The 23,893-nt window shown below is 36.0% G+C and overlaps 1 protein-coding gene and 1 pseudogene across 1 annotated transcript in view; one reads left to right on the forward strand and one right to left on the reverse strand.

Moving 5' to 3' along the window:
• The window catches only part of FMN2 (formin 2), a 331,660-nt gene that overhangs the window by 238,265 nt on the left and 69,502 nt on the right, over window positions 1-23,893 (reverse strand). Inside the window, exon 3 of the mRNA XM_033099694.1 lies at window positions 12,259-12,406. Coding sequence (XP_032955585.1) covers window positions 12,259-12,406 — 148 coding nt within the window. The remainder of the gene's footprint in view (window positions 1-12,258; window positions 12,407-23,893) is intronic.
• LOC117018601 (developmental pluripotency-associated protein 2-like) lies at window positions 3,779-4,671 on the forward strand (annotated as a pseudogene).

Here is a 23,893-nt window from a genome sequence, read left to right on the forward strand (position 1 = left end):
TCTGAGCATTGAAACATCTGAAGGTGAATGAACTGGGGCGAACATAGTAGAAGGGAAGGATGCAGAGACAGGTGCCACGGACGCCACCCAGAGCTCACTGTGGGTCTTGGGAGAGGGGAGGATTCAAGCTGCAAGTGCACTTCTCTGTGGCCCCAAGCATTCCTGCCTGAGTGATCAGCACACAATATGGCTGAACCCAGTGATGGGGCCTCGGAGCAGACACCAAATACAGAAGTGCCAGCTGTGTTCTAGCAACCACCATTGCCAGGCAGAAAACAAAGCCACAGAGCCTGGCTGCCTCCGCCAACCCTTTCAGAGCTCATCTCCCTGACACTCTCCCAAACCTAGCAGCAAGTCACAGAAGAAACTGTAGCAATGTTGGTTACAGAGTAGAATATATACAGCCTTGAGAACTGGTAAGCAAATTTCCCAGTGGCAGATGAACACTGTGGCTAATCCCAGTAACAAAGGTAGTGACACAGGGTGAGACAGCTGAGGTCTGGAAGTCACCATTACTGGGAGGAGAACAAAGCCACATACACACCAGAAACCTCTCCCGGCCCACCCCGCCCACAGCCTTCACAGCTGATCCCAGTGGGGGCAACTGGAGCAGCTCAAGCAGCACAGCACTGCAACTGGCTGCAACTGGATTCCACGGGTTTGGAACCCGATTGCCCACTGCATTCCCCCACATGGGTGGTGTTCTGAGACTTAGGCGACCTGGTCAGAGAGGAGATGCCTACCTCCCCAAAGAATACAAGGTATTTTCCACTGCCTAGCCGAGATCCAAGAAGTCCGAACAGTGCAAGAGAAAAACAAAACAAAACAAAAAAACACTTGTGCTTCAGTGCCACCTATTGGAAAACAAAAGAAAAACCTCTTCTTACCAACCTGCTGCAGAATTCACTCCCATAAATGCCAAGGCAAAGAATTAATCCATCAAATACCACAAAAAAACAAGGTAACAAGGCAGCTCACAAAGAAAATGACAAATCTCCAGAAAATAAACTTAAAGACATGGAAATATGTCACTTAAATTACATAGAATTCAGGACTGTAGTTTTGAAAAAACTCAAGGGGAAGCAAGAAAACTCACCAAGGCAGTTTAGTGAACTCAGAAATAAAATCAATGAACAAAAGGAATACGTTGCCAAAGAGATTGGAAGTTTTAAAAAAGAAAGAACCACATAGAAATTCTGGAGCTGAAGAACTCAATAAAAGAGATGAAGAATAAAACAGTGGGATTAGGAAACAGAACTGACCAGATCAGGAAAATAATTAGTGATGTTGAAGGTCTAAATCTAGAAATGATTCAGATGGAAGAAGAGATTTGAGAATTAGAAGAAATTAAAGATCTCTACACAAACTACTGGCTTCCACCAGAAAAGTAAATATAAAAATAATGGGTATACCAGAAAGAGAAGAGAAAAAGAAGGGCATAGAGAGCCTATTCAAATAAACAGTCAACAAGAATTTTCCTATGGAAAGAAGTAGACCCTTGAATCCAATAATTAACAGAACACGTAATTATCTCAATCCAAAAATCCCTTCTCCAAGGCACATTAAATGAAAACTGTCAAAAATTAACAATAAAGAAGAATTCTTAAGGAAGCCAGGGAACAGAAGACAGTAACCTATAAAGGAAAGCCCATTACATTATCATCAGATTTTTTTCAGCAGAAACTCTACAAGCCAGGAGGGCATGTTAGCAAATATTCAAAATATTGAAAGAGAGAAGTTACCAGCAAAGTTATACTTTAGAGATAAAGGAGTAATAAACACCTTTCCAGACATACAGAAGCTGAGGGAATTTTCAAGTCCTGCATTAGAGAAAATACTGAAGGGGCTTATTCTAGCTGAAACAAAAAAGACAAAAGGATACAAAACTATGAGTAAGATGCCTAACAGGTAGACAAAAGCAGGAAATTGCAATCCCTACTCAGAATGAGGCACTATACACTTATTACAGCACAATGGTTAAAGGAGATAGAAACATAAAAAAGAAAAAGAGAATAAGAAGACAACTGTTACTGCAACTCAGAAATAAACTGACAGAATAAATAGGGATAATTTGTGACAACAAAAACATAAAAGGGGAGGGGATAAAGGTCCAAATTTGCAAAGGGGAATGGAGACAAGATGCATGCAGAAGAAAAAGGACTACTGTATATATGAAACTTTATTTACATAAATTTAATGGTAACGGCACCAAAAAAAAAAAAAAATCCAGAACTGAGACATCTAACATAATAAAAGAAAAAACAGATGAATAAAAATCACAGAATAACACCAAACTAAAATAACAGGCAGAAACACAACGGCGAAGAAACAATGAGACACTGAGCTACCCCAAAACAAAACATAAAATGACTATTGGAAATCCACATATGCTAATAATCACTCTAAATGTAAATAGACTAAACTCATCAATAAAAAGGCAGAGAGGAAGACTGGACCAACAAACAAAACCCAACCGTATGCTGACTTCAAGAGACACATCTCACCTGCAAGGACAAATATAGACTCAAAGTGAAAGAGTAGAAAATGACACTCCAAGCAAATGGCATCCAGAGAAAAGCGGGTGTAATCACTCTTGTATCTGACAAAATAAACTTCAAGATGAAAAAGGTACAAGACACAAAGATGGACATTTCATAATGATAAAAGGGACAATAACACAAAAACACATAACAGATCAATATATATGCTTCCAATCAGGGAGCATGACAATATATAAAGTAACTAACTAACAAAACTAAAGGGAGAAACTGACAAAAGCACAATTGTGGCAGAGGATCTAAATACCCCATCAACACGTATAGGTAGATCATCCAAACAGAAAAGCAATAAGGAAATATCAGCCTTAAATGACACATTAGACTAAAGGACATAATCAACATTTATAGAGCCCTTCATCCCAAAACACGAGCTTATACATTCTTCTCTAGTGCATATGGAATATTCTCAAGGATAGACTATATGCATATGTGGGGACACAAATCTAGTCTCAACAAATTTAAGAAGATTGAAATCATACCAAACATATTCTGACCATAGTGTTTTGGAATTGGAGATCAATTGCAAAATGAAGTGAGAAAATCCACATTTACATAAAGATTAAACAACAGGATACTCAAGAACAACTGGGTCAAAGAAGAAATAAAAGGAGACATCAAAAGATACATAGAAACAAATGAAAATGAAAATACATCTGTTCAAAATTATTGGATGCTGTAAAATCAGTATTAAGAGGCAAATTTATATCATTACAGGCCTATCTCAGGAAACAAACAAATAATCACAAATAAACAACCTAATATTACATTTTCAAGAACTAGAAAAAGAACAAATGAAGCCCAAAGTCAGCAGAAGGAAGGAGATAATAAAAATTAGAGCAGAATTAAATAAAAAAGAGAACAAAAATAGAAAAACTTAATGCAACAAAGAGTTGATTCTTTGAAAAGATTAATAAAATTGACATACACCTGGCTAGACTCATGAGGAAAAAAGAAAAAAGATACAAATAAACAAAATCAGAAATAAAAGAGAAATTATGATAGATACCACAGAAATAGAAAGATCATATAAGAATACTATGAAGGACTGTATTCCACCAAATTCAATAACCTAGAAGAAATAAACAAGTTCTTAGAAATACATAACCTTTCTAACCTAAATCATGAAGAACTGGAAAATCTAAATAGACCGATCGGCAGTAAGGAAATTGAAACAAACATCCAACTGTCCTTGCTTTGCTGTCCTCTGAGTGATCCTGGGAATGCCAAATTCAAATTTTGACAGCAGCAAAAGGATTTCTTTGAGGTTGAATTAGATGAAGAAAGTGTGATTCTCACATTGGTTCCAGTTAGTGAGGAACCTAATGAAGAACATCAAATGGAACCAAGCCTTTCTTCAATCTCAGAAGACAACCTGAAGATTCCTAGGACAGATGATGAAGTTTATCTTCCTCAAACAAGTGAACAGTTCAAAGCTTGTCCAAAACCAATCCTCCCCTTGCCAACCATTTTGCCTTCAATTAATAAAGTGCGCTGGGACACTTTGCGGAACTGGTACCAACAATTTGATTTGAGTACTTATGGCAAGTAAATAGACACTTATATGAGGCTCAAGGAACATGCTTACTCTGAAGAAAAACAAAACATTCCTGAAACACTACAGGAGGCCACACTGCAGTCAAGTTCTAAGAAATGCAGGATGGTGACCAAGAAAGCAAGGATTAAGAAAAGTTGTAAGATGAGTGAGAGAGAGCAAATAGCGTTAAAGTGATAACCAATAGCGTTAAAGTGATAACTTCAGCTCAGGAAGCCATGTTGGCAGCATGGACAAGACTTGCTGCAAGAGCCATTCAACCTAAGGCGGTGAATTCATGTCCCATTCCTACTTCTGCTGAGAACTTTCTGCTGCAAACCTCTGGTGTCAGGTGGTGCGGTCCATGGCAGGCCTCTCTTGGCAGACAGGGAGGGCTGGGTTCGCCTGCAGTTCTATGCAGGTCAGGCGTGGGTGCCTGACCCTCCTAAGAAGATGATCTCTCTCTTCCTGTTGCCGGCCTGCACTTTCCCATACGCAGACCTAGAAGATAATATGTTATGCCCCGATTGTGTTAAGAGGAATAAGAGGATGATGGAAAGATTAACTACAATGAAGAAGTAGAAGCAACCTGGTTTGAACACACCCACATCAATCCTTTTAGATAGGCCATGTCTTAAAGAATACATGGTGGATAGATAACTAACAGATTAAAAGGAAAAAGAAGGAAAGAAGGAAGGAAGGAAGGAAGGAAGGAAGGAAGGAAGGAAGGAAGGAAGGAAGGAAGGAAGGAAGGAAGGAGCAATCATCCAAAAGCAAAAGTCTAGGACCAGATGGCTTCACTAATGAATTCTACCAAACATTCAAAGATGATCAATACCTGTCCACCTCAAACTCTCCCCCACCAAAAAAAAAAAAAAAAAAAAAAAAAAAAAAAAAAAAAAAAAACTGAATAAAAGGTAATACTTCCTAACTAATTTTAAACTCATTACATGAGGCCAAAATTACCCTGATACCAAAACCTGGTAAGGATAGCACAAAAACAGAAAACTACAGACCAATATCTCTGATGAATACAGATGCAAAAATCTTAAACAGAATACTAGCAAATCAAATACAAAAATACATTAAAAAGATTATCCATTATGATCAAGTATGGTTCATTCCAGGGCTGCAAGGATAGTTCAACATACACAATCGATCAATGTGACATACTGCATAAATAAAATAAAGAATAAAAAATCATACAATCATATCAATAGATGCAGAAAAAGCATTTGACAAGATACAACATCTATTAATAATTAAAACACAACTGTATAGAAGGGAATTACCTCAACATACTAACGGCCATATATGAAAAACCCTCAGTCTAATATACTCAATGGTGAAAAACTGAAAACTTCTAAGATCAGGAACAAGACAAGGATGCCCATTCTCACCAATGTTACTCAACATAATATTAAAAGTCTTAGCCAGAGCAATCAGACAAGAAAAAGAAATGAAAGATATCCAAATTGGGAATGAAAGTAATACTGTCACTATTTGAAAATGATATGATTTTATGTATAGAAAACCCTAAAAACTCCACCTAAAGACTTTTACAAACAATAAACAGTAAAGTTGCCGGTTCCTCAGAAAATTAAGAATAGAGCTACTGTATCACCGGGCAATCCCTCTCCTGTGTACCTACCCAAAAACTTTGGAAACACTTACTCATAAAAATATATGCATCCCTGTGTTCACAGAAGCATTCTTTACAATAGGCAAAACAATGGAAAAAACCCAAGCACACTTCAATGGATGACTGGATAAAGATATGATACATATACACAATGGAACACTATTCAGCCATAAACATGTGAAATATTGCCATTTTCAACAACATGGATGGATCTTGAGAGTATTATGCTAAGTGAAATAAGTCAGATGGCAAAGGACAAGAACTATATGATTTCAATTATAGGTGGGATATAAAACAAAAAGCAACAAATAAACCACCAAAAACCCAAACTCACAGTTACATACAACAGAATGGTGGTTCCCAGAGAAGAAGGGAAGTGGGAAAAGGAAAAAATGCATAAAGGGGATCAAATATATGGTGACGAAAGGAGACTTAGACTTCAGGCGGTGAACACACAAGGGAGTATACACCCACATTATAAAGCTGTACACCTAAAATTTGTATAATATTATTAACAAATGTTACCCCAATAAAATAAACAAAAATAAATAAAATTTTAAAAATTACCAAAAGTAGAGCATAGCAGTAAATACATAAGCCAGTAACAGTCATTTATTATCAAGTATGTATTGTATGTAATTATATGCACTATTCCTTTATACGACAGACGTAGTGGTAGGTTAGCTGCCACCTGCATCACCTCCAACACATGCGTAATGTGCTGCACTACAACGTTATGAGGGCTATGACATATATCACTATGTGATAGGAATTTTTAAACCCCGTTATAATCTTGTGGGTCTACCGTCACATATGTGGTCCCCCATTGATCAAAACATCCTAATGTGGCACATGCCTGTATAACAATACTTGGTTACTTCCCACGAGTAAGTAATTTTTAACATAAAAAACAGAACAATGTATTTAATGGGTCAATACTTTTAGTTCTGTGCTTTTTCTTTTCAGACTAAATATGCTTTTGTGTGTTACCTTTACTTTTAGGTGTTATGTTAGAATCCCCTCCTCTCTGAAGATCTTTGCATGAAGGACTTGGACTTCGATCAATGGTACTCTGTGTTATGACACACACAGAGCCCTACATAAAACAATGTTTCCTACATCCTAGCTCTCATTCGCTGTTCATTTCAGGAAATATAGTCCTCCAGGTAAACACTACGCACTGTTTCAAAAGCCTTGGACATTGAAAGGGGAACGACACAGGGTTGGGTGAGGCCCCCCCATTCAGTGACTCAGCACAAAGAAATAGGGAAATGCATCCATCCAGAGATGGGCATAAGAACAGGGTGTTATGAGCACGAGGCTCCCTTTGCAGACCTTTGGGCAGGGGCCGGGAATAAAATGTTGACACTGGGTCACTGTTGGTTTTCAAAGGAACTCGTGAGGAAAGGAACACATGAAATAATGATAATAATTACAATAACAGCAGCAAAAATTTATACCCAGTCAGTGACTGCAATCCGAATGCCAGTTCTCTACTTTAACATACACTGACTCATTTAATTCTCACAATGGCCCTATGCAGTAGATGTTATTCTTATCACCATTTTACAGGTGAAGAAGAAAGTGAGTAGTGTATAGGGAACTTGCCTAACATGACAAAGCTGGTAACTGCTCTTTTTTTTTTTTCAATTACAGTTGGCATTCAACATTATTTTACATTAGTCTTATGTATACAGCATAGTGGTCAGACATTTACATGATTTACAAAGTGATCCTGCCAATTAGTCTAGCACCCACCTGGTGCTACACATAGTTATTAAAATATTATTGACTATATTCCTTATGCTGTACTTTACGTCCCCATGACTATTTTGTAACTACCAATTTTTACTTCTTAATCCCTTCACCGTTTTCACCCAGCATCCCAGCTCTCCCCCTCTCTATCAACCTTCAGTTTGCTCTTTGTATCCATGAGTCTGTTTCTATTTTGTCTTTTCATTTATTGTGATCTTTGGATTCCAAATATAAATGCGATCATATGGTATTTGTCCCTGTCTGACTTATTTTACTTACATAATACCCTCTAGGTCCATCGATGTTGTTGCAAATGGTAAGATTTCATTGTTTTTATGTACCACATCTTCTTTATCCAATCATCTATTAATGTGGACTTAGGTTTCTTCCACATCAGGGCTATTGTAAATAACTGCAATGAACATAAGGGTGCATATATCTTTCAAAATACTGTTTTGGATTTCTTTGAATAAATATCCAGGAGTGGAATTGCTGGGTCGTTAGGTAGTTGTATTTTTAGTATCTTGAGGAACCTCCATACTGTTTTCTATAGTGGCTGCACCAATTTTCAATCCCAGGAGCAGTGCATGAAGGTTCCCTTTTCTCCACATCCTCGCCATTTGTTGTTTGTTGATTTATTGATGACAGCTGTTCTGACAGGTGTGAGATGACATCTCATTGCGGTTTTAATTTGCTGATGATTAGTGCTGTTGAGTACCTTTTTCACATGTTTATCAGCCATCTTTCTGTTCTCTTTGGAGAAATGTCTATTCAGGTCCTCTGCCCATTTTTTAATTGGATTGCTCATTTTTTTTGGTTTTGAGTTGTATGAATTCTTTAGATTTTGGATATTAACCCTTATCAGATGTATCATTGGCAAGTACCTTCTGTCAATCAGTAGGCTGACTTATTGATTGGTTGATGGTTTCCTTTGCTGTGCAAAAATTTTTTAGTTTGATGTAGTCCCATTTGTTTATTTTATTTTTTTTATTTTGTTTCCCTTGCCCAAGAAGATATATCAGGAAAAAATATTACAAAGAGGAAATGTCAGAGAGTTTACTGCCTGTGTTTTCTTCTAGGAGTTTTATGGTATCGAGTCCTACATTTAAGTCTTTAATCCATTTTGAATTTATTCTTGTATATGGTATAAGAAGGGGGTCCAGTTTCATTGTTTTACATGTACCTGCCCACTTTTCCCAACACCATTTATCGAACAGGCTGTCTTTACCCCACTGGATATTCTTTCCTCCTCTGTTGTCGATTAATTGACCACAAAGGCATGGGTTTATTTCTGGGCTCTCTATTCTGTTCCATTGACCTATGTGTCTAAAGGTTTATCAGTTTTGTTCATCTTTTCAAAGAACCAGCTCTTGGTTTCAATTGACCTTTTTTATGGTTCTTGTAGACTCTATTTTGATTATTTCCGCTTTGACCTTTATTACTTCCTTCCTTCTACTTACTTTGGGTTTTGTTTGCTATTGTTTTTTTTTTAGCTTTTTTAAGGTATAAGGTTAGATTATGTATTTGAGATTTTTCTTGTTTCTTTAGGTAGGCCTGTATTGCTATGAGTTTCCCTCTTAAGACTGCTTTCACTGTATCCCATAGATTTGAGGTCTTTATGTTTTCAAGTATTTTCTTTTCTTCTTTGATCTCATTTTTAACACATTGTTTAGTAGCATGTTATTTAGCCTCCATGGGTTTGTGTGTTTTTCAGTTTTCTTCCTTTAATTGATTTCTAGTTTCATACAATTATAATTGTACAAGATGCTTAATATGATTTCAATCCTCTTAAATTTATTCAGACTTCTTTTGTGGTCTAACATGTGGTCTGTCTTGGAAAATGTTCCATGTGTGCTTGAAAAGAATGTACATTCTGCTGTCTCGGGGTGAAATGCTGTACAAATACCAATTAAATCCATTTGGTCTAGTGTGTCATTTTAAGCCCCTATTTCATTGTTGACTTTCGGTCTGTAAGATCTGCCCGTCGATGTCAATGGGGAGTTCAAGTCCCCTGCTATGACTGTATCACTGTTGATGTCTCCCTTTATGTTGGTCAATATTTGCTTTATATATTTATGTTGGGTGCATAACTGTTTACATATCCTCGTTAGATTAATCCCTTTATCACCATGAAATGTACTTATCTATTATAGCCTTATTTTTAAAAAAAGTCTGTTTTGTCTGATAGAAGTATTGTGACTCCAGCTTTTTATTCATTTCCACTTGCATGAAATATCTTTCCCTATCCTTTTATTTCAGTTTGTGTGTGTCTTTCTATCTGAAGTGTGTTTCTTATATACAGCACATGTATGGGTGTTGTTTTCTTATCCATTCACCCACTCTATGTTTTTTGATTGGAGCATTTAATACATTTACATTTAAAGTGATTATTGATGACTACAAAGTTATTGTCATGTTATTACTCATATGTATGTTCTTTCCCCACCCACCCCCTTCTTCTGAAAGAAGTCCCTGTAACATTCCTTGTAATACTGGTTTGGTAGTGGTAAACTGCTTTAGTTTCTTGTTGTCTAGGAAGATATTTATCTCTTCTTCAATTTTAAATGATAGCTTTCCTGGGTAGAGTTGTCTTGGTTGTAAGTTCTTGGTTTTCATCACTTTGAATATTTCATGCCAATCGCTTGTGGCCTGTAAGTTTCTGTTGAGAAATTAGCTGACAGTCTTATAGGAGCTCCCTTGTAGGTAACTATCTGCATTTCTCTTTCTGCTTTTAAGATTCTCTCTTCATCTTTAATGTTTCACATTTTAATTACAGTATATCTTGGTGTGGGCCTCTTTGGGTTCATCTAGTTTGGGACTCTTTGTACTTCCCGGGATTCCATATCTATTTCCTTCACCAGGTTAGGAATATTTTCCTTCAGTATTTCTCAAATAGGTTTTCAATCCCTGGCTTTCTCTCTTCTCCTTCTGGTACCACTACGATGCAAACGTTGTTATGCTTGATGTTGTACTAGGGGTCTCTTAAACTGTCCTCATTTCTTTGGGTCCTTTTTGCCTTTTGCTGTTCTGATTGGGTGTTTTCTGCTACATTATCTTCTAAACTGCTGATTCGATCCTCTTCTTTATCAAATCTATCATTGATTCCCTCTAATGTATTCATCATTTCTGATATTGTATTCTTTATTTCTGATTGGTTCTTTCCTGTGTTTTCTATCTCCATTTTAATGTTTCCTATCTCATTGTTGAAGTACTCCCTGACATCTCCGAGCATCCTTATAACCAGTGCTTTGAACTCTGTCTGATAGATTGCTTGTCTCCATTTTTGTTTAGTCCTGTTTCTGGAGCTTTGTTCTGTTGTTTTATTTAGGACTTGTTTCTTTGTCTTCCCATTTTGGCTGCTTCCATGTTTGTTTCTCTGTATTAGAAAGGGCTGCTATGTCTCCCTGTCTTAGTAGAGTGGTCTTATGTAGTAGATGTCCTATGGGATCCAGTAGCACAGTCCCCTGGTCAGCTGTTAGTATTGACCAGGACCACAGCATATGATCAACTGTGCGAAGGCTGATCCCAACCAAGCAATATTCACCCCAGTTGGCTCTCATGCCTGCCGACACCACCCTTTGATCGTGACACTTGTAGGGCTAATCCAGTGGTGCTCTGTTGTGGTCTGAAGCTGGCCAGTGGGTGTTAGTTCTGGGGCCTCTTGGGAGGAGCTTTCAGGCAGGCCAAGGTCAGCAGCTATGACTGGCCTGGGGCTATGTGGTAAGAGCAACAAAGCGTTTCGCAGTTGGCTGTTGACTACGCTGGATCTGGAGGCACATGGGAGAGGCCAGGCTGTGAACTGAGGTCAGCTGCCACTAGTACCAAACTTGGGGTAGCTCACCAAAAGGCCAATGGCACAGCCAGATCTGCCACCTGTTGGTTGCCCATAAGGTTCAGTTGCTGAAAGAGCTACCAGTGGTACGCAAGTTAGGTGAGCCAGGATCTCAGGGAGCCACTAGAATTGGGCAAGTGGTGTTCACTAAGTTAATGCAGATTCAGATTTCGTGCCAGTGATGAGTCTGTGTCCATTCAGGAAAAGTCACAAAGCACACAGATGCCAATTTCCATCCACCTAGGGCCCACGGACCCCCAAGAGCTATCCAAGAAAGACTGCAGTGCATGTCAATGCAAAATGAAAACATAAGGAATAAAACAACAGAATTCAATAAAATATTTTTAAACAATTATGATTCTTAATTCTGTATGACAAATATAAAGTGCTTTTCCAGTTTTGCACAACAAAAGGTACAACGAGAGAAAAAAAATTAAAGAAATATAAATATTATGTTTGAAGGCTGTGAAATTTTTAAAGATTACTTCAATTTTAGATTTAACAAAACATGTATCTCTATATTCCCTCTCCTCAGTATCCCTGAAGGTAGAGAAAAGGATTAAGAAAAGCACATGGAAACAATAAGGAAGAAAGGCAATGGACAGCGATTTCCCTTGGGAGTTCCCTTAGCCCACACAAGTCATGGTGCTTCAACCTCAGGTGATGACTAGAGCTGGATGCCTGAAATAGTGGTTCTCAAACTTTACGACACACAATAATAAGTGGACAATTCCAGTGTCCCGTTCCCCAAAATTCCAACTCAGCAGCCTTAATGGTGGGGCATAAGAATTTTCAATTTCATAAGCCTTCCTATGATTTTATCTGTTATCTGTAGAATATACTCTAAGAAATACCTTGAAGAGAAATGCAAACTCACTACCCAGTAAGCACTGCATGATCTGTCACACATTTAGAACATTCACTGGTCCCAGGGGCCTACCTGTTTCAGCACTCGTGGGCCTGAGTTCTTCATCAGGAGGGTTAGATGGTGGACAAACAGACGGGACTCGCCTGGGAAACTGCCCTTCTGTGTAATCCAGTGAGTGTGTGGGTTGACTAACTGCAGCCCAGGTGTAAAGTTGATCGTGCTATATTTAAAAATACAAAAATTTTTTAAACTATTAATTCAATCATGATAAAATGTTCTTGATTGTCATATTACAACATCATTTCTACCAAATATACATGTGGGAATATATGTATATATATTTGCACATATATAAAACATTAAAACAGCATTTTATCCTACTCAATATAGATTCATAACATAAACATGCTTTCACACAGTCATTTCATTGTCTTAACAACAGTTGTCTCACCTTCATTTCTATAGTAAAATCTAAGATTTTTTGGATGTAAAAATGTCATGTGGGCCTATAGGGAATTATAAAATCAGAAAATCCAGACATTTAACAGAACTCCCTAAGTTAGCATCTTTAATACATTTGAATATGATGTCCCTTTAAAATCTGTTTAAACACTTGAGGCAAAATGAAAGGACAGGCTGTACTTGGGCACCACAGGACATAATAACTTCCTTGCTTTCAACCACAAAAGACCCAGGAAACTGACTTATCTTGGGTCCTGGCTGGGAACTGTTTGGGAGAGAAACCATGAAAAAGTAAAGGAAGCTGCCAAGACGAAAGAACTGGACAGGGATCTTTTGGCAAACCAAGCTCTTCCTAGATGCAGACCAACAGAATGTGGACAGAATGAGAAGGCTCCTAACCACACCAAGTGCCAAGGAACAAGATGGAAATCTCACAAAACAGTCCACTTTGAGACCTATAAACACCTTGGAAAATTGCTCATTGGGGTTTCAGAATAACGAAATGTTTAACCCTTATAAGATGCATGTTCTTAATATATGCATGCCCTAGGTTTTCTGTGTGATATTTTCCTTACTTACAGGTATATTTCCCTATACCTTTTGATGAACATAAAGTAAAGCAAAGAGAGTAACAGTATGTAGCAATGAAAAGCAAATTACAACCCAAAAATACACTGTAATCACTGCGTTGAGACTACACATTGAGTTACCTGATGGACAGGCATTGCTATTTCTGTAATTCATTGAATAAATTAAGAAATTCATAAAATATTCATCAGCTTTGACAGTAAGATACAATGGGTACAGCAGTTAATTTAAGCTTTTCCTTTAGGGACAATCATTGGCTCTGAGAATTCAGATTCCTGGGGCCAGCTAGTATTGTAACAGAAAGGGTCACATTTCAGACATGGCCAAGCATTTCATACCTCTTATTATCTTATTATACCTCAAGTTATTCCTTTCTTTTAACTATTCCTATCTCGATCAACACCAGAGGCTTTGCTATTTAGCGTACTGAATATCAGAAATAGCTTTTCATTGGTGAAATTTGTGGTTTGTTTAATTAACATGATGTTAGAAATGAACTTTCATTGAAGAATCTAAATGAAGGGATTCAATATATGTGGATTAGCAAAAACATCGGGGAGTAGCCTCATACCTACAAGAAGAGGGTAAGACTCGGGCCAGAGATGGTGTCAGAGATGGCTGACAGTGCTGCATCCAGCCACTGGTTTAGGAAAATATCTCTCTGCCCACTACCAACTATTAGACACAGAATCCCGTCTCCTTCGTGTCTGTATCACAGGAAACTTTCGTGTATGGTGTGGTGAAGCACCTACTGGTGTAGCAAGTTACATTTTCCCTGACAAAGGGACTCTGGCGTAGAGAGTTTCATCATCCTACCAACAAACCCACGTAACCTCGGACTTTCTTTGCTCCACAAAAGAGACGCAGCACCAGCGGCCAAGGGCATTCATGATTTCACTTAGAGTTTCATCATTCACCGAAATACAAAGTATGCTAAAAGCACACTATAAAATCCCATGTAAACAAACAAACAAAAAACACTTTGGTCAGGCCTCCAGCCACAAGCAATGACTGTCATACATCACAGTGCTATAGTGGTAATCTGAAATCCTCTCTTTTGCATGGCTCCACTAGCAGAAAATAAGCAAAACACAAATTTCTTTAACGTCTACAGAAACAAATGCCAACTCTTCAACCTGAGTATCACTGAAATGTTTTTATGCCTTTCATCCAACCTGCCAAATTCATCTCTCCATGTCTCTGAAATCAAGCTCCACTCGACTGAAATATCCTTCCTAGGCCTCCCCACTCAGGAAATCTAATCAACCATTAAGTCGAGCTGGAATCCCACCTTACCTGGACCACGTCTGAATCAGAAGGCTGACATAGAACACCTGCCACCTCGCATTTTGACAATTAATGGTCTACCGTCCGGAATGGTGGTTTAGCACTTTTCCTGAGTGTATATCATCTTTCCTCAAATCAACTGAAAACTCTTTCAGCCCAGGAAGTATATACTCAGGTTCTGTAAATCCCCCCTAGCACTTGACCATGTTAAGATGGCTGCATAAAAGCCACTTAATGTCTACTGAATGAACACATTTGTCAGATAAAAAGAAATAACAGCAGAGATGGCTTGTCAATATGAGCAGCAGCTGTAGCTGGCACTCTCATTTTCTTCATTTGCTTAACAAGCTACTGAAGGGGTACTTTCTGGGTATCATACAGAAAACAAAGTTATCAAGTTATCTGTTGTAATACATTATATCTAAACGTGTTGGCAATTGCACAATATAAAGAAAAATATGGAGTCAACAAAACTCCTAGGATACAATCAGTGTTGCACCCTAGACGAATCTCATAACTTTATGGAGCCAAGCTGTTTTCATAAGTAAATCAGGGAAAACATGTGTCCCTGTCTTTTTTATAGGCTGGCCTGAGGCAAGCGCAACAACTATGTGGAAAGAACTATGAAAACTACATGGTGTTATTCAAAAGTAACACACCCTGAGTGCTGTTTGTTTTGATTTCTTAAAATCTGTTTGATTATAATAATCACACATTACAGCCTGTATTTAAAAAATAAAGCCTTTTCAGAGAATTCAAAATTGTCCCATGTATACATCAGTATCTCTACAGAACCAGCACCAGATCTTTGCTATTTGATCAGAAGCTAGGTGAGCAAACTTTTGTCTTGGGAGTTGTGCTGACTATCACAAGTTTTGTATTCAATTAATAACTGTCCTGTGGCACTTCCTCAACTTTCCACGAATGTCTTTTTCTCTGATGTGTTTCTGTTTAACATGTCAGGACTGGATGTTATTTTCCCATGTGGTGTATATACGCTTCTAGGTGCCTATTACCGCATCTTACATCCCTTTGTTTTCCCGAGGACATTATTACGTGTATATAATAGACACAGTGAGTATTAAGGAACTGCAAGGGTCAAGGTCAAAAAAAGCTGTATTTTAACAAATCAAATCATAGTTTTATATCTGCATTAAAACAGGGAAGTTTCTCCCACGGCACTATACCACTCCTTTAAATTCTTAAGGTTTTGACTTTTGTTAAACTAGATAATTTCTTACTATTAAATAAACCAAATACAGGCTTTCTACCAAAAGCACAAAAGAATGGCATAAACAGACCACAGGCCTCGAAATAGAAAAAAAAAGTTACTTTTAGCCGATATTTCTCCTTCTTTATAACTGGGTTATAAATAAAAATCCCCCAGATAACTCAGAGCTACAATCCACAAATACTTTCTTTTAGAGAGCCCTCTAGAAAATGACACTGCTCGAAGTTAGGGGTTCTAAGAGCTCTTCACTGAGCTTTTTATAGCAAAGGTGAGAGTTTGGTTATCACCTTAAAATATTGCAGGCTAACATTTTTCTGACAGTGCTATATGCAAGGACACTTCTTTGCCCATTAGTCTGTATATTAAAACAGAATAAAAATTACTGTCTGAGAGAACTGTGGCCCTTCCACTGGTATTCCCATGACTCATCGGTGAATGGACGGGATGTCCGTACATGTGGGAATAAATCTTCGTTTGGGTTCTCCACTTTTTAAGCTCTCGGCACTGCCCCAGCTTAAGTGTCTCACAAGGCCGGTGTATCTGTATTTGAGGGTAACATATAGTAACTGTATCCCAGATATTCCAGGAAGTACAGTCTCCCACCAAATATCAAAAGTGCCTGAGGAGGGGAAAAATGTTACAAAACACCTAAAAGCAAGCAGTTCACCCATTTCATTACAGGTACTCTAAAAGCTACCCCTAGAGTGATAGGTAAAATTGACCACTGCCAGAACAGGACTCTTTACCTACGACTGGTCATACTGGCCTCAAGAATTGCTTCAACCGAACTGTGCTTGGCTGTAACCCCAAAGTAAGACCACTAGGTCCACTGGAAGAAACGTTGAAAACGTTCAATCCGTTCACAATATTTTTCACAGGAGGGTTCTGAGAATAAATTTATTTCTGATTTTAGAACCTCATAGATTTACCTGTAAATCATTAAACAGTTGGATGATATTTTGAATGTATTTGTCCTTTTTTTAATCTTATGGACCATTGTGTTGCTCAGATCTGCTTTTTGATTTGGCTATTAGAAAATCTGAAATAAGTACGTGGTCCACCTGTCACGTTTCAGGGTTCCAGAATACATGTTTTTGATTAGCCACTTTCTTGTCTGCATTTTATGTCACACTTCAGTTTTATTTCCTTTTCTTTTACTTTTTTTTTCCCACTGATAGCTAATTTCTATCTTATGGTGTCTGAGTTTTCTTACTAATCATTGTAAATAGTTTTAAGAATAAGGTGGCAATTAATACATTATTAGTACTGGGGAAATAATGGAAGATCCATTTATTTACCTATTTTAACTCATTTAAACTTTGTAATAGATGACTGACTGGATAAAAGGTACTGATCGTAGACTGAATTGTTCTCACAACATTTTAGTTTGCACTGATCATTTAATTACAAAAAACCAACAGCACAATTCTGTTGAACTTCCTTAGGGTGTGGGACTTCAGAACAACAATAACTAATCAGTACCACACACAACAGCATCCACTAGGTATATTATGTTCCAATCTTTCTTTGAATGTTTTTTGTAGCTGTAATCATAGTGCACAGCTTTTATAAATAACATGCTATAAATTTTTAATTCATTGCATCATCTTAAATACTTAAAATTTATATTTCTGCCAAAATGTCTGCCACAATCTTGATATAATTAACACTGTACTGTAGCCATTTAATTAGCTGTAGACAGAACACACGAATGCAACTGTCCAAAGCATCTCTACTTCACATTTAAATGAGTCATAAACCTCAGGTGGGTGGGGCATTAGGGAGCTGGGTAAAAAAGCTGAAGGGATTAAGAAGTACAAATTGCAAGTTAAAAAAAAACAAGTCATGAAGATGTATAGTACAAATTAGGAAACAAAGCCAATAAAATTGTAATAACTATGCATGGCGTCAGATGGGTACTAGACTTATCTTAGGGTAATTACTTTGTAAAGTATATAAATGTCTAACCACTATGTTGTACAGCTGAAAATAATAAAATAGTGAATGTCAGTGATAATTGGAAAATCATTTTTTTAAAAGCAACAACAACAAAAATTTATAAACCTGGAAGGGTACAGTATATAAAAATGACAAATGCAACAGAATAATTAAAAAACATCAAGAAGACTAAATCCAAAAATGAACTGAGGTTTTTGAAAATGTTCTTTTGATACTATATAAATCAAAAGAAGCACTTACATTACTACCAGTGAGATTGCAAACTGGTACAAATTTTCTGGAGGGCCATTCAATATTAAAAGAATTTAAAAACTTATCCCTTTGGAACCAGCAATTCTACTTATAGAAGTTTTCCATAGGGAAAATAAATCATTGATATGCAAAAATATTGGCAAATTAGAATACATTTATTCTAGTATTATTTATGTTTAAAAAATGAAAAAGTATAATTTCCAAAAAAATAGCAATACGTATAAAAATAATAGTATGCACAGATATCTAAATGCCATTAAAATCATGTAACATGAAGTGCCTGATGAAATTTTGTTCCTGATATGTTGACAAGTGAGAGTAGCTGGCTGTAAATCATTAGCACATTGTAAAAATAATACATGAGGTAATGACAGAAAAAGTTATTAGAATCAACTCTTCTGCTGGAGACTAGAAGAGAAAAACCGCAATTATTTTTGCACCAACCTAATATATATACACACACATATACATATATGTATATATACACACATATACATATACATGTATGTTAAAGACAAAAGGAAGAAGAGTATTAAAATGTATTAGGGAAGAATTAGCAAGCCGTAATGCAGTGGAGGACAGACACCTAGGGAGTAGAGGCTGATGGGTCACTTTTCTTTTTGTCCCGAGTATTACTGTGACAGTTTGAGGGCATTTTATCAGGGGAAAAGGACTGGAGGACAGTGCCATCAAAGCAGGTTGGCCCTAGTGGCACCCCTTGCTTTGCCTAGGACCCAAAAGACCATCCCACTAGAAATAAAGGTAATTAGAAGTTGACAGGTCTTCTCAGGGCTGAAATTCAACTTCAAATCATCTAAATCCCTGAATACAGTTCAAGGCGACCCTAGAATGTTAGTGCCACAGGCCCCTGGCAAAAGCAAACATAAATCCTACCTGGAAAAAAATTATGTCAATCTAAGTATCTGCATAGCATAAAATAAAAAAGAACTAGAAACATGGAGACACAGATCAAAAATAAACAGAAAAGCAATAGAAAGATAGACAACGGAAAAGACACACAAGGTCCTCAGATATTGATATTATTAGGCCCATATTTTTAAATAATTATGTTTAATATCTTCATGAACATAAAAACAAAATATAGAATTTCAATGCTAAACTGTATACAATAAAATTGAAAAATTCTAAAATCGTTAAGTAACCAAATTTAAACTACTCAAAGATGTGTTTAACAGTAAATTAGAAACAGCTAAATAGAGAATTAGTACATTTGAAGAGAGGTCAAAAGAAACTAGAATGAAGCACACGGAGTCAAAGGACGGAAAATAATTGCACAGATTAAGACACATAAAATACAGTGAGAAACTATAACTATAACCTATAAATGACTGGATTCCCTGAAGGAGAGGAAAACAGAGAGACAGTAACAGAGAAGCATCATTCAAAGAGAGGTCATGGCTGATAATGTTGAAAAATGAGAGAAGGCATCAAGCCAATGATTTCAGAAGCCCTATAAAACCTAGAAGATATAAATATATAGAAATCCACACAGTGCATATAACAAAACTTTTGACCAAAAAAAAAGATTTTTTAAAATAAAATCTTAAAAGTAGCCACAGAAATTAAATTACCTTCAAAGAAGCAATAAACACACTATTTTTTAATTTTTTAAGAAGTCATTGTTATTGGAAGCTAGAAGATAGAATAATCTTTCTACAATATTGACAGTCTACTAGAATCCTATGTCCTATAAAAACATCTTTTAAGAAGAAAAATGGAAGAAACCTATTTAAAAAAACTAAAAATACTAGAGAATTTGTCAACTAGAAAACCTGCACTAAAGAAATATAAAAAGGTGCTCTTCAGGCAGAAAGAAAATAACTGCAAATAGAAGCCCAGAGACACAGAAAGAAAGAAAGCAAAGCAGAGAGATTAAATAAACACGTATAGTATAAACAATAATATTAATGTTTTAAGGGGTTTAATATAGAGAATTAAAATAAAAGAAAAACAACATAAAACAGGGGTGAAATAGATTAAGTGAAATAATTTAAAGATTGTTTAATTTGTCCAGAAATAGGTAAAAGTACTAAAATAAAGGAAAAATGTGTGTTGTTTTTAAAGACAGTCACTAAGAGAAGGGCAAGTGTATATAATTTTCAAACAACCAGAGGGAAAAATGAAATAATAAAAAATACTTAATGAATCTCCAAAAACAAAAAAATATAGAACAGATGAAGCAAGTACAAAATACATAACAAAACTGTATTTTAATCTAAACACCTCAACAATTGTATTAAATGTAAATTGACTTACTAATATTTCAGGAAAAAATAAAAGACTATTGGACTGGATAAAAAATTAACTCCAAGTATATGCTCTTTATAAAAGATACAATGAAAGAAATAAGGAAATATATAAGATTAATATTATATAATATATAAGATTAAGGTTATATAATATATAAGATTAAGATTACCAGGAAGGAAAAAGACATTAAGTAATTAAAGCAAATATAGCTTTATTAATGCCAAATAAGAAAGCCTTAATGCAAAAAACATCTGAATAAATAAAGAAGACAACATAGTATTGATAAAAATCTATAAATAAGAAAAATAAATAATTCTGAAATGTATGGCTTAATAATATGGACTCAAAGTACATACAGAAAAAATTGGCAGACATAGAAGGGAAAAGGACATATCCTCAAATGTAGTGGAGATAACTTTCCAAATAACTGCTAGAATGAAAAGAAAAAAAGAGTCAGTAAGGATATGAAAGATCTGAAAACCATGACCAACAAATTTACCAAATGGACTTACGTAGAACATTTAACCCAAAACATTCGTTTCAAGCACATACAGCACATTTATGAAAAATGACCACTTCTTGGGCTATACAGTAAATCTCCACAAACAGCAACATATTAAAATGATAAAGAATGTTATTTTCTTAACAAAATGCAATTAAATTAAAATCAATAATAAAAAAGAAAATCCCAATTTGTTTGGAAATTAAAAAATACAATTCTATCTCACCCATTATTCAAAAAAGACAACAGAATCAAAATTAGAAAATGTTTTTAAACGAATGATAATGAAAACATTATAAACCATAACTATTGGGATGCAGTTAGTAATGTTTAGTTAGCAATTTTTAGGTTTAAATGCATATATTAAAAAGATAAAAGACTGAATAATCAATAAGTTAAATATCCATTTCAAGAATAAAGGAGAAAAAAGTAATCTCTGCAGAGACGATCAGAAAAGCACTTGATAAAATTCATCTCCCCTTCATCTCAGAAATTCTCAGGAACCGAAGTAGAAAACCTGCTTAATCTGATAAAGAGCAATTTAAAATGGTGAAATGTTGAAGGTTTGTCCTTTTCAGTTTGGGAATGAGAGAATAATGCCACTATCACCACTCTTCAATTTAGCAATGTTTTATCCAATCTAGAAATTGTCAAATAAATAAGACAAAAGGACTAAAGAAATAAAATTGCCATTATTTATGATGACATCATTGCATACATAAAAATTTCAAATAAATAAACAGATAAATTATTAGAAACAATAAAGGTTGAATGGTTGTCAAATACAAAATCCATATACAAAAATAAACTCTATTTGTCCATCAGAAAACATAAAATAAACTTATGAAGATGCTTAAAAATAATACTTTTATGGTACTGACATAAAAATAGACATACAGACCAATGAAACAAAATAGAGAGCCCAGAATTAAACCCCCAAATATATGGTCAACTAATATTTGATAAGGGAGCTAGAAATATCGAACAGGGAGAGAGAATATTTTCTTCAACAAATGGTGCTGGCAAAACTGGGTAACAACATGCAGAAGCATGAAATTTGTCCCCATTCTTTCACCACTCACAAAAATTAACTTGAAGACTTAAACATAGGACCTGAAATCATAAAACTCCTAGGAAAAAACACACAAGTTAGCAATGATTTTTTTTGATAGAAAGCACAAACAAAAGAAAAAAATCAGTAAGTGGTACTACAAACTTAAAAGTTTCTACACAGCAAAAAAAAAAAATGAAAAGGCAACCTACAAAATGGGAGAAGAAATTGCAAGCCATGTATCAGAAAGGGATTAACATCTAAAATTTATAAAGACCTCATACAACTCAATAACAACAACAAAAGGTAAAAAATGTGCAGAGAAACCAATAAATAGAGATTTTTCCAAAGAAGACATCCCAGTGGCCAACAGATCAATGAAGAAATGCTCAATATCACCAATCATCAGGGAAATGGAAGTCAAAACCACAATGAGATATCACCTCACACTTATCTATCAACAACTACTTTCAATGTAAATGGATTAAATGCTCCAATCAAAAGACAAAGCATGGCTGAATGGATTAAAAAAAAAAAACAAGACCCTTATATATACTGCCTACAAGAGACTCACTTCAGATTGAAAGACACACACAGACTCAAAGTAAAGGGAAGGAAAAAGATGTTTCATGAAAATGGGAAAACAAAACAAAACAAAAAAAGTTGGGGTAGCAATACTGATACCAGACAAAACAGACTTTAAAACAAAGGCTATATAACAAAAGAAAAAAAGAACCGAGTAATACCACTTCTGGGCATTTATCCAAAGAAACCCAAAACGCTACTTCAAGGGGATGTGTGCATCCATATGTTCACTGCAGCATTGTTTAAAGTGGCAATGTGGAGGCAGCTTTGGTGTCCATGGATGGATGAATGGATAAATAGGAGGTGGCACATATATACAATGGAATATTGCTCGGCCAGGGAAAGGAATGCATTTTTGCCAATTGTGTTGGCCTGGATGGACCTGGAGGGTATTGTGCTGAGTAGAGTATGTCAGACAGAGAAAGACAGATGCAATGTGATTTCACTTATATGTGGAATCTAAAGAACAAAATAAACTAACAAACAAAACAGGAACACACTCATAGATACAGAGAACATTCTGATGGTTGCTAGACAGGAGAGGTATTGGGGGCTGGTGAAAAAGGGGAAGGGATTAAGAAGTACAAATTGGTGTTCTACAGTAGTCATGGGGATGGAGGGACTAGCATAAGGAATACAGTGAATAATATTGTAATAACTATATATGGGGTCAGATGGGTACTTGACTTATCGGAGTGACAGATGGGAGGGGGACTGGGGAGCAGGATGAAAAAGATGAAGGGATGAGGAAGTACAAATTGATAGTTACAAAATAGTCACGGGGATGTAAAGTGAACGATAGGGAACACAGTCAATAACATTGTAATAACTCTGTATAGTGCCAGCTGGGTACTAGACCAGTCAGGGCGATCACTTCATAAACTATATAAATGTCTAACCACTGTTCTGTACACCCGAAACTACCATAAAATAATATTGAATGTGAACTGTAATTGAAAATTTTTGAAAAGGGGAAAAGGTGAATGAGAGTAAGAGGTTCAAATTCCAGGTATAAAACAAGGAAGTCATGGATGTAATGCACAGCATGGGGAATATAGTCAATAATATTGATAGCGTGGTACAGCGTCAGATGGCTGCTGGACTTATCATGGTGATCACTTCTTTAGGTATAAAAATGTTGAATAACTAAGGTGTACACCTGAAACTAATAAAATATTGTATGTTAGCTACATAAAAATGTTTAAAAAATGAGCAAGAAACTTCAAAGAAATATACATAGACATGAAAAAGTTATTAACAATGCTAATAATCAGAGAAAGTTAAAAATACAGTGACATAACATTACACATCAACCAGAATGATTAAAATGATAAAAATAATTTAAAAATGAGTGATAATACCCAAGTTGCCAAGAATCCATAGCAATGGAAATTCTCATACTGCTAAAGGAACTGTAATATTGTAAAACCACTTTGAAAAAACATTTAGCCACATCTCATAAAGCTTAATACATGCACATCTTATGACCCAGCAATTCTGTTCCTAGGTATTAGGTTGG

The sequence above is a fragment of the Rhinolophus ferrumequinum genome, chromosome 27 (assembly GCF_004115265.2).
Source record: "Rhinolophus ferrumequinum isolate MPI-CBG mRhiFer1 chromosome 27, mRhiFer1_v1.p, whole genome shotgun sequence".
In the NCBI taxonomy this organism is placed as follows: Eukaryota; Metazoa; Chordata; class Mammalia; order Chiroptera; family Rhinolophidae; genus Rhinolophus; species Rhinolophus ferrumequinum.